The sequence below is a fragment of the Corvus hawaiiensis genome, chromosome 2 (assembly GCF_020740725.1).
Source record: "Corvus hawaiiensis isolate bCorHaw1 chromosome 2, bCorHaw1.pri.cur, whole genome shotgun sequence".
Taxonomy (NCBI): domain Eukaryota; kingdom Metazoa; phylum Chordata; class Aves; order Passeriformes; family Corvidae; genus Corvus; species Corvus hawaiiensis.
The window spans coordinates 103,677,435-103,690,272 of NC_063214.1; the positions used below are offsets into that span (position 1 = coordinate 103,677,435).

Consider the following 12,838-nt stretch of genomic DNA (forward strand, 5'->3'; position numbering starts at 1 on the left):
TGTAAAAAACTTTTTACAGCAAAGATGGTGAGAAAAGGCTGCCCAGATAGGTGGTAAGTGCCCCATCCCTGAAAACATTCAAGGCCAGGTTGGATGGGACTCTGAGCAATCTCATTGAGTTGAAGATGACCCTGCTCACTGCAGGGGGTTGGACTAGATGACCTTTAAGGTCCCTTCCAAACTAAGCTATTCTATGACTGTGTATACTCTACTGTCTTAGATGGTATTACCATACATCCTTATGGTAGGACCTCCATATGTGTATCTTCATCTCCCACAGGTACAGCCAGCAGCAGCTCAGACTGTCAGAAATTATTGCAGTGCCCTTAGTGATCCAGTTCCTCCTATGAATATCCTATAAAATTGTTTTCCTTTTGATCAAACATTTTTTTGAGGGACCAGGGGAGCTGGTGAGGCTTGAAGAAGTTGATTAAATCCATCTCACTACAAACTGATGCCTTGCTATATATGTGAAATTGGACTTCGCTGGTTTTGATAGGAATTTTCTGCAGATCCTAAAAAGCTGATGAATAGAAAAGCCCGTCTCTTTCACATTTGTTCTTTTCTACATCATTATTTTCATAGACTGGACAACTTTTTTCCTGCTTAACTTAGACTCATTAAAAAATTGTTTCTGTGGCATCACTATGTATATGCTACCACGCAGCACCTCTGCTCAGAGTCAAAGGTGAGAATTCAGTCATCTCTTATTATTCCTCATGTATATATACGACTGCAAAGAAACAACGGGAAAGCCAGATTTGCAGATGATTGCACAACAGCTATCTCTGCTATGCTTGATCTCTAGCCTACAGGAAACAACAGAAACTTTCTCATTAGTGAGGTTTAGATCTCTTCCACAGTAACCTAAGTACAGGTTCTACCACATGCATATATCCTGCATCAGGATTCCGATAGCTGAACTTCTCTTTTTCAATTAATCTCCTGTTTCCTAGGAGTTCAATGTTTTATATTGAAAATTAACTTGTTTTCTAGGAAATAAGCAACACTGTCTTTAGGAAAACTTGGGTAGGACTCATATTATTTGATGCAAATGTCTTCACTCTGTATCTGAACTAGTGACAGTTGGCTTCCTTCACAGACAATGTAACACAGAACCAAAAAAACCACTTCTATGGTAAGATCTACCTGACCTACATAGACATTTAATTTTGGATAGCAGGAAATATAAGAAAAGCATTTTTCTCTCAACTGAGTATCAAGACATCCTGGCATGAATGGGCCTGATATAGATTATCTACCCTGTAGACATCTGCCCTTGACCAGATGATCCCACCCCCAGGTGGCCCAAATTGGACACAGCAGACAAACAACTTTACTCATCATTTTTACATAATGACTGTGGTTACACAACACTGAAATAGTACACAGAATCTGTGGAATAAAAAAATCTAGTGTTTACTGCTGTAACATGAAATCAGTGGCTTAACAATCTAAACAGAGACAGCTTATCAAGCGCTTACCTTTGGGGATAGTAATCTGACAGCCCAAGTCACAGTCCTGCTGCAACTGATAAAAAGCCACTTCCTGCAGCCGAGCACGCTCCAGCTCTGAGAGGCTTTGAACAGGAACTGACTTCAGCCGAACACTGCGCCCTGACATGCTGTTCCAAGTGAAATCACCCTACAGGAAATCAAATGGAAAAATATGAAGCATCGTATTAATGCACATGCACAGTTTAATAAACAGAACCATCTCTTTTACTGCTAGAAAAAACAACACAGGTTCTTCTTACCAAAAGGCCATTTTCTTAGACATCTCTAACCTTTCAAATATCTTTATTTTCCCTAGAGCAGCATTCCTTAAAAGGGATACAGACACGCAAAACAAGAAGTCAGTTCTGTTTGAAGTAATTTAATCAAGTATTGTTGCAAAAATATTAGGATTCCAGTAACAAAAAGCACAGAGCAGGGAAGGGGGGGAAAAAAAAAGGCACCCTTGTCTGCTTTTCCCAGTCTGCTTTCTCTGTACAGTACTTGATCATCACTTACTTCTTTTCTGACACCATCATTCAGAGCAGCAGACCTCCAAAGTCCATGGACAACAACCATGTTACCTCCCACATCTTGCTAATGAGACTCCACCAGACTTGGAGAGTGCACTGGCAGAGCCCCTTTTCCAACACATCCCATCTCCTCCTTGCGATGATGTTGGGTTTAGAATACAATCGAGTAAAGAACAAGCTATTCCATGTTTTTGAAGAGCCGGAACAACAACGTATTTGTTAATGTTTGTAGAGGAAAACAGCATGAGATATGCTACATCTCTGTAAGGTACCAATTATGCTTGGAAAGGAAACTGAAAGCTGTAGCTGTTGTATCCCCCACCCGTGAGAACCTATACAAAAACCCATTCTCCTAGTATTTAGCTTGGGCCAGAGAAGTAATCATCACTCAAAGAGAAGAGCGAGCACAAAGACAAGCTTAAAGCCAGACAATTAACTTAAAGCAAGACTTTCAGAATTCATCAAAGCATCATCAAAGAGCACAGATTAGTACTACAGGGAGAGAAAGAATAACTTGTTTTTCATTCTAACCATGTTAAAAAATAAACATCAATCTTGTCAGTAAGCACAATCTGAGGCAGCTGTAGATAATGAAAAAACTCTGATGTACATCAGCTGGGCTGTAAGACAAACCCACCAACCTGCCTTTCATCACAGCATGGCAGACTTACAATTAACAAACTTCACTCTCATTTTCAGTTTAAATTTCCATATCTGTACCTTCACTGCATACTAATTTTTTTCACACTAAACTTATGATTCATCTGCACATCCATCTGCAGTCAAAGGATGTCCACTGACTTTAAAAATTGTCTGAAGCTCCTTAATATAAAAATCAGTAAAATTTGACTTTACTTAGCATCCTGTTGTATGTAAACATCTTTGTGCATATTTCCATATATTTTGCCTGTATATGTGCATGTATATTTATATGTGTACATACAACCTGTACATACATTTGTATATGAACATATATATGCACACCTATGACTGCGTGAGTGTATTCACAGATGTATGAAACAAAAACCATTTAAAAATGTGCAGCACCATTTAGCAATACAGATTAAAGGAATCACACAATTAACATTGTTTCTTGTGATTCATGAGGTATGTTTGAATTCAGCAAGGATTTTTTTTTTGCCAGAGTAGTTTTTGCAAGTCATTAGGCAACCATAATAGGTAAAGGCATCACCTCAATGTGAACAACTGCACCTCTATATACTTATTGCATGTTCTATGACCAATGTCTTTATATTATTTATATGCACATGGATCACACGTGCAAAAGTTCTGTGTTAGCCCAGTATTTCACTACTGGAATTTGTTACTTCATTTTTTTGCCTCTTCACCTCTTCTTGCTCTTCTAGTGCCTTACTGTTGACTAATCAGATTTAGTGATCTCAAACTAAAGGTTTGCACCGTGTCACAAGCCAAGCTGAGCAGCTTAACTCCAGCAAAACCAAACCAGCAAGCGTCACATAAACCTTATTTGCAAAACTGCAAGTAAACATTTACATTTTTTAAAAAGCTGTTGTCATTTACAGATAAAAGTGATCAAGAACAGCATCCACAACCAGATAACGTATACTACAAAATTAATTCCTTTCCAACCCTGACAATGCAAAAGAAACTTTACAAGCACAGAAGTATGCAATTCAATCCTTGTGAACATATAATATATAAAGTATTCTACAGTCAAAATGGTACATACAGAGAAATATATGTCTTTATGGTGGAGTTTAGGGGTATTTTATCTTAGTTATTTCTCCAACATGAGCATTTGCATAAACAAAAATATCACTGATATTTCTACCATAAAAAATTTCAAATCCAAACCCTTAATATTAAAACATGAATGGGAAGCAAAAATTACACCCCTTAGAAAATGTTAAGGTAATAGAATACATGTGCTGTTTCCTGTAGATCACAAAAACCAAGGGCAGCAAGGGACTTTCAGGAACTACCAAAAATTAGGCAAAAGTTCCTTAACTGCATTCTGCATGAACACATAAATTATTCCTCTTTTTCAGATAGATTAGCCCTTGGCAATTTTTAACTCTGGAGGTAACTCCTCATCCTCAGCCTTATCTTTGAGGTGGCTCTCTAACAGTGAGCAGTGAGCTGTTGCACTGCAAAGCCCAGTGCCAACATCAGCCCTGCTAGAGCAGGTGACCTCTGAGACAGGGCTTGCAAGATGTGGTACAGCCCTGCACAAAGGTTCTGCTCTGGGGACTCCAGCAAGCCCCCTTGCACAGAGCAGGGCTGCTTTATATGAGCAGAGCACTCAACTCAGCACTACCCAGGCAAATCTGACTTTAATATGGGAGTATCCCACCCTTCCACCCATGCAAGTGGTAGGATCACAATCCCTGAAGGTATTTAAAAGATAGGTAGAGGTGGCCCTTAGGGATATGGTTTAGTGGTGGACTAGGCAGTGCTGGGTTAATGGTTGGACTTGATGATCTTAAGTCTTTTCCAAGCTAAATGATTCTAGGTTTTTTTTGTCATACGAGTTCAAGGATTTAAAGCCAACACAAAGGTGAAAGCACCAAACAAGACTATGAGGCCTGTTCCTTTCAACCCGGTTTTAATTCTGCCAGTTTTCAAGCTCCCCATACGTTCCTGGTGCTCACTGTCTAGCTAAAAACAGTCATTTGCAACACCTGCACCTTGCAATGCCACAACAGGTTGCTGAGCATCAATAAAGAATGTGGAATCACTCTGCTCAATTGCTGTGCACTAAAGAAGAAATTCCTTTTCAACACTTGATGGGTTTGATAAAATCTCTGCTAGGTCACATTAACATAGGTTTTTATTATGCTAATGGAACACATGACTAATAAACTAAAATATTTTTGGAAAATCATGTGGTAGGTAGGGCCAATGAAATCTCCTAATCTTTAAAGGCTCAAGAAATGTTTCCTTGAAAAAGTCTGTTTCCTTTTGCAACTATATATCACTGTCTTCTATGAGTCAAAACACAGTATTTAAGAATTTAATCTATTTAAATACTCCTATGCTTTACATAATACAAGGTAAATTAAAGGCCTCATCTTCCTCCCAAAGCACTGCACAGTTATACAAACAGCCTGTAAATTATTGCAAAATAATCCAGGCTTGGGAGAGGTCCAGAAAAGTCAAGGTCCTTCGAAGAATGGGTGCTGGTGTAATTGCATCTGCCTAAAGCTATTCTGCACTCTGTGGGGCAACCAAAAGAGGATAATGGCAGCACAGACATGAAGAATATTTTCTGTTTCTCTCTTCATATGAGAGGCAACACTTCACCAGCATAATTCAGCATCAGCCTGACACAGCTGGAAGCTTAAAAGGAGCAGAAGATCTTTAAGCAACAATTAAGAATGACTTGGTTTTTGAAGTTCATGCCCATATGTGCTCTGACGTAGTACAGAGGTTGCTCTCTATTATTTACGTTATAGGACTGTAGGTCTGAATATGATCTGCAAAAGATTCCATCACCAAGAAAATAAAAGGCAACTCACAAACAGAAGAGTACAAACAGAAATACTGTTCTGGGATAAAGTGATGAGCCTGGCAGGACATAAACTGCTAACCGCAAAGCTGCTCTCATCAATGAATTTTATGAAACCATAATCTAGACTAAAAGTTTTCTCTGGCTTCTTCCACCAACTGGTCATGTATTTTTCCTTTCAAGTCTGCAACTTCAGCTGCATTTTCTCTCTGGCACTCCCATTAATATTTCACATCTTCCCTCCACTCAACCGAGCAGTTCACTTATGAGGTAACTGCCTAGAATACCAGAGCAGATGACTCAGCAAAGGAGATGACTGAAAAACTGCATCTTTTGCCTCTGAAGAATCTGAATCTGTCCATTTTCCCTGTACTTCTTGTCCACAGTCATAAGCACATTTTTAATAGGAGACAGACTGCAGCTTTACTGATATTCTTTCAAGCATTTTTCTAATAGGTTGGATGTTTGGTGGCTCCAAAATAAACATTAAGTGGTACATCCTGACTTAAGTAACACTGTGCACTTAAATTACTGTTAAGCAGGTCTAAGCTATTCTTGTGTGCCTAGCCTCCTTCTCTTGAGCCTCTGACAGGCAATCTTTCAGATGTCTTTTAGAAAAGTCTCATTCTCCTGTCTTTTGTGCAATACAGAAACCAGTTGACAACTGCATGGAATGCTGAATGTAGATGCAAATCTATGGGCAATGATCAACTTTGATTTCTGTGGAGTTTCAAGCCTCAATGAGTTACGTGGATGGTGCACAAATTGGGAAATAAGAGCCTCAAATATCACAGTTTTAGAAAACAAGCATTTTAATCCAATATGGAGGGTGCAATTTTTGTCTTATGCTTTATTGCCATTGTTAATGATTTTACTCTGTACTCTTTTAGGTGAATGCCATTATCAGATTAGCTGTCTACTTTTCATTAGTCTTCTGCTCAAATCCATTTGAAATCACTAAGATCTAAACCAATTATGTCTACTTGTTTTTCTTTTATCCTAGAAACTTTTAGTTATGCACTTGTATTTAGATGGGTGTCCACTGTAAAAGAACTCCGTGGTTTTGCACAAAAAGATTATATTGCGAATAACATGGCAAATATAGCATTAGTGTGTCTTAATTCTGTTTGCTTAATTACTTCTTTAAGCTTCATGAAACCACATATCATTGCCACTTAACAACCTTTCTCTTCCCCGTGTCATTTATTTCACCCCTCTCTACAATTATTTCCAGACTCCTCATGCAGAAACTCTCACAATCTGGCTGTTGGTACAGATAGTCCCTCTCTTCTTCATTTCCCTGGTGTTGCTGTTAGTAAGAACCAAAACCAGTTCTGAAGAAAAAGTCAATCACTTCAGTACAGCTACATACTCTGGCCTATTGAATCAATGTACAGAATACTGTTCCTGGACAGGATGAGAATTAAAGAGAAGTGGAAAAACTAATTTAAGTAGCCTTTTAAGCATTATGTGCAGTTAAGGACTGCATGGAAATTGCTTTACTAGTGCCATCCTAGATAACCACCTGCAAATTAATGAAGAGTTAAAAAGCAATAGATGGTACAAGTGTGCTACAGCCCGCCTCTCTCTGCCACCCTCATTTCAGAGGCTCTTCCATAGCCAGCTCAGCACATTACAAGCAGCACACTGGTTTCCAGCTGGCATTACAAACTACTGCATCTCAGGATGCCCTGGGATCACAGAGCTGCTCCTAAGGGTCTGATAGTATGGCAAAAGAATTCTTTCAGATGAATGAAATGCCACCTCAACACTATACAAAGAAGCACAAGACTTGCTGTGTGACATCAAAGCATTCAGAGGAAGATATCTGAACATGGATGCACAAAGCATGGGGCCCCAACAATTAATCTTCATTAAGAAAGACTGACTTCACTAAGGTTGTTATCTAGGGTGACATCCTGTTCCCCTTGACGTCAGTGGCAAAATTATTAATGTAATGTCTCCACTAGGAAAAGAGTAAGTATAGTCCAGATGATTCTGTGTTACAGCTTGAAGCCTTGCACTAAATTTGCCTTATCTCATGCTGTATTGTATTAAGTGTATTTTTTTCAGAAAGATCACATTTTACGAAACACTGGTTTAGATATCAAAACTACTTAACGGCAATTAATACAACCACTGCATTGCCAAAGACAGACACTTCCTCACATCCTGTCTCATTCCCAAGGGTGGAAATCCATGTATTCAGTACTGCAAGGCAACCCCCAGGGGAACACTGGAAAGCTGGTACTCCACTCAGGAGACACAGAATTCACACCCACAACAGAAATACTTCATCTAGCAAGAAGGCATGAACCCATGCCCAGGTAAAGATACACATTTCAGACTATTACAGTGGTGATTTGCATTTATCAGAGTAAAAACTAACTTTAGTCTAAGGATAAACAGAGAGCAGAACAATGAGCATGCTTTCACAGCAGTATAAAAATTGTTAAAGGGAAAAATATTTCTAGATAAATCTTTCCAAGTTTTCTAAATGCCTCAGGATACTATTTCATGTTTAGAGTATTTATAAAGCATTCTCTTACAAAAACCTGATGCATAATGGATAAATATATTTAATTCCTTCTCTGACATTAATAAACCTGAATGATGTACAAAGGTATTGCACAGCAGAATATTCATCCCTAACATATGCACTCTGTACTGAACTCTTTCAGTAGATCCAGAAAACCAACCTCCAGAGGTTAGAAAGCTCCACTAAAATGCAACAAAATACATGGTCAGATTTTTTTTGATTTCTTACTTCAGCAGATATCAATATTTCTTAAGGGATTTATCAAGAAGAACCACAATTAAAGCCAGGAGGGGCCAAATACCTTTTTGGAGGTGTCACAACAGAGACAGAACACCTTAAAAAGCCCAGATCCAACTTCAGAATTACAGCTGACATTCTGTCAGTCTTCACATAAACAGATTTTTGAGTATTTTCATGTGTAAGAGAGAATGATGCCATACTGCAATACTCTGAATTTTGCTACAGTTTAAGGGTACAAGCAGTGCTGTCACAACCATGACCGCATGAAGTAACAACCTGAAAAAACTGCAGTAATGAAACCATCTGAGAGCACAGTAATGGGCTACAGAAGTTTCATCAATCTCAACACAAAAAATCTGGGATAACCTGGCTTCATTAAGAGGAGAATTATTTTCCCTTCCATTGGTTAATTTACTGTACATTTTGAGAGGCTAGTACTATGTTTTTCTCAAGTGTTAAAACTTGTTCCTGCTTCATTGGGAATAACATGAACTCCGCAAGCTAATGGCAGCTGAACCAAAATCCAATACAATAGCTGCACAAGTATTATTTTTAGTGGCAAAGCTGCCTTAAATAGACCCCACTCCAAATACCAATGGAGAACACAAATGTGCTCCCAGCAGCTCTCGGTGTTCAGCTGCTTGTGAAGGTGAACAAGGAACCACAGCCCATGATACAGTGAAGACTGGCACGTACTCTTTGAGTTTTCCTGTGCCATAGGTCAGGGAAAAGGGGGGCTCCGTCCTGAGGACAACTTTCGCTCAATATTGCAGGTTACAGTAATCCATTCATGCCCTGAGTGCCATCTATTCAAGCTATGTCCTTACTAAATGTAAAGCTTCCAATGAGATTCTGATTATGAAATAGTGCTCTTTCTCCTAAGCCTAATGAGATTAATGCTAAGCAAACACAACCATAAGGCTGAAACAGTATCTGAACTGTATTTAAACAATCGGAATGAAAAAAAATATTATCATATGTCCTATCTGGATATATGATCCTGAAGTAGTACAAAATATCCTGCTGAAACAATAAGGATCTCTGCTAGCCCAGCACAAAAGTTAAACATTTCCGCACCCAATTAGAAGTATCAATGTAACCACAGCCAATGCAGTGAACATTTAGGAGTGGCATCTATTTCTATTATGTTCCATATAAAAGAAAAAATTGCAACATTTTAGAGAGAAGAAAATTACCTACTGTTTGAAAGAGAGAATGCATGTGCATGAGCCTGCAAAAATTGTATCTGCCTAAGTATTGTACACAAAGCTAAAAATACATATTTGAGTACTTTAGTTTACTTCCTGGATTTTGAGATTTTAAGATTCATGCAGATTACATGATCTGACAAGGATACTGTCAGAATCTCATAATGAAGTTAAAATCAAATAATTCCATAACTGCGAGGACTAAGATTTGACTAATAGTAAAGTCTTTAACTCAATACAAAACCCTATTCTTATTGTTTCAAGTGGTTCACACCAGTATTTTCTATAAACTTGTACAACTGACAGAAAAAAAAATGAGGTCTGTTGCACACAAGAAAACCGTCATCTGACTACCTATATACCAGATCTGGCTGGAAAACAATTCTAGGGTGTTATTTTCTTCTTTTGGGGGAAGAGCGAGGCTGGGTGTGATTTATTTGATAAGTACAAAATGCAAGACATGTCTAAACATTTACATTTAGAAGGAGAGTGAGAGCTCTCAGTTACTCAGCTAAGACACAAAAGGACTTGGGAAGAAGTCTGTACTACCCGACCTGGAGTGAGAGTTTGAACTAGGCTTTCACACAATCACAGAATCATTAAGGTTGGAAAAGGCCTCCGAGATCATCATGTCCAACCTTCGACTGGACGCCACCATGTAAACTAAATCACAAGCACTATGTGCCATGCCCAGTCATTTCTTGAACAACTTCAAGGGACGGTGACTCCACCACCTCCCTGGGCAGCACATTCCAATGCTTAACAATCCTCTCAGTGACAAAATTTCTCAGTATGTCCAACCTGAACCTGCCAAGGCACAGCTTGAGAGTATGTCCTCTCCTATTGCTGGTTGCCTGGTAGAAGAGACCAACCTTCAGCTCGCTACAGCCTCCTTTCAGGTGGTTATAGACAGCAAGAAGATCCCCCCTGACCATCCCCTTCTCAAGGCTAAACAACCCCAGCTCCCTCAGCCATTCCTCATAGGACCTGTGCTCCAGGCCCTTCCTCAGCTCCACTGTCTTTCTCTGGACATGCTTCAGTATTTCAATGTCTTTATTGTGGTGAGGGGTCCAGAACTGGACACAGGACTTGAGGTGTGACCTCACCAGTGCCTAGTTCAGGGGAAGAATCACTTCCCTTGACCTACTGGCCACACTATTTACACTATTTCTGGTACAGGCCAGGATGCCATTGGCCTTCTGGCCCCCTGGGCACTGGTGGCCTTGTGTTCAGCCACTGTCAACCAGCATCCCCAGGTCCTCTTCCACCAGGCCGCTTTCCAGCCGCTCTTCCCCCAGACTGGAGAGATGCATGGGGTTGTTGCGGCCAAAGTGCAGGACCCAGAACTTGGTCTTATTGAACCTCATGTTGTTGGGCTTGGCCCATGGATCCAGGTTTACCCCATCCCAGACAAATGCCCTAATCAGGAGGCAATTGCCTGTTGAGGCCCTCCCCCTGCCATGTAGACCTGGGAGAGGGGCCCTGGGGGGAGGCACGGGGTTTCCCTGCCCCTGGTCAGCCTTGTTCCCCATTGGTTGTTTTGTGTTCCCCTGCGTGGCCAAGGACCCTTGGGTCCCGTGATTGAGCAGTTCTTCGGCAGATCCCGGCCATGTGGCTGGAGAAATAAACATCTCTGAAACATCTACCAAGAATCTGTCCATATATATTTCTTTTTCACGGGCCTTGTTGTCTGATAAGCGTGTTGCAGTATCGGCACTGTAACAATTGCCTACCTCAACATCTCCACACCTACTACGCTGAACCTCAGTAGAGGTCAACAGCTCCCTCCAGAGCCATCTGCAAACTCATTACATGAACGGCTACTCTCAGAGCTGACTTGGACACCTCTAACAGTGACTACCCACCGACTCTGTACTGTGACCATATGTGCTTCCTCATGCACATTCTCTTTTTCATAACCTGGCTGAGATAAAGGCTGAAAAAAGGTTGTAGGAGCCATGACTTTATATCACCAGACAGCAGTGCTGCAGTAAGTGACACAAGAGTTCTAGAAGGCAGGGACAGGCGCATTTCAAACATGCAACAAGTAACCAATTAGCTTTTAAAGAACAGGAGTTTTCACTTCTTTTGCTACATAATCACTCTACACTTCAATTTTATCACTCTCACACACTATGTTCACATGTGCAAACACTACCCTGTGCTACACGCTGGTGTCATGCAGCCTGGGACAAGTCTGTACCACTGAGTGGGTTACAGTGCTCTGCCAATGTCCTCTGGTTTATTGGGACCATGCTTCTTGCTTTGTTTGTTGGGGTTTTTATAAGATCTGGCATATCAAATTCCACCCACACTAGCATCTGTTTTGATGAATCTGTCTTTTTCCCAAAGACCCCGCAAAGACAATTCTCTCTGGAAAAGTTCAGAAAATACACAAAGTCTAATAACAAGGAAAAATACTGCGAGTACAAAGAGGTGGCTTTGCACTCCTTAGTAACATGAATACTTTTCATCCATGCAATTACTTTTCCTCTTCTTTCTATGCAATGAAGCACAATGTGATCCCTTTTTGCAAAGCACAGCACAGGACGTTACTTTAGTTTATTGCAAACCACTATTTCGACATTTCTGAAAAAAAAATTACCATTTGCATACATGAGTCTGCTGATTTGCCATTAAGTTCAATATCAAACAGTTTAAATATTTTTGAAAAACCACCTCAACTATACTGGAACTATACAAATGCTCTGAATGGGTATATAGCTATAGGTCAGACTGATGGATCTTTGTACATACCTGGAAAGATCACTAAAGAGCACCTTGAAGCTCATCATTATCTATTAACATGGAGGCTTGTTAAAAATGTGACTTTTAAAGTAAGAAATGTAAAATGGATCCACACAAATAAAAACACTCTGCTGCAACATCAATTTTCAGGAAAAAGGTATATTTTTCTAAACTGCCCTCCAAACTGAAGGACCCCAAGTTCAAGTTTTGTGCCCACCAGACATTCCACCACTTCTTTCTTTGTTTTTAAACAGCACATTTACTTTGGACAGAAAAGGGAAGAATAGCCATAAAGTTCCACTGTTATGAAAAACAGAAACAATTGCTAGAGTTACAAGCACCTCACAGACCGAGCCAGAAGATGAACAGCTCTGGGTCTCTATTCTCCTGTATGCAGTTAACTCGAATTTAAAAATGCAACAGTAACAGTCATGGCCATAAAACCTGATGCTTACAGAAACTGTTGTTTGCCAAAACGAATCTATTCAGCAGCAGCTGTCATGCCATCAGCTTTCAAAACCTCTTTACCCTCAACATATTTTGCTCACAACTGCCTGGGTTACGTGCCCTTCATGCACAGAGCACAC

General features: G+C 40.0%; 1 protein-coding gene across 5 annotated transcripts in view; it reads right to left on the bottom strand.

Moving 5' to 3' along the window:
* Positions 1-12,838, bottom strand: part of ARHGAP6 (Rho GTPase activating protein 6) — a 316,518-nt gene that overhangs the window by 58,288 nt on the left and 245,392 nt on the right. For all 5 annotated transcript variants that reach the window (XM_048329176.1, XM_048329188.1, XM_048329185.1 and 2 more), the window contains exon 2: positions 1,485-1,644. In XM_048329176.1, coding sequence (XP_048185133.1) covers positions 1,485-1,644 — 160 coding nt within the window. The remainder of the gene's footprint in view (positions 1-1,484; positions 1,645-12,838) is intronic.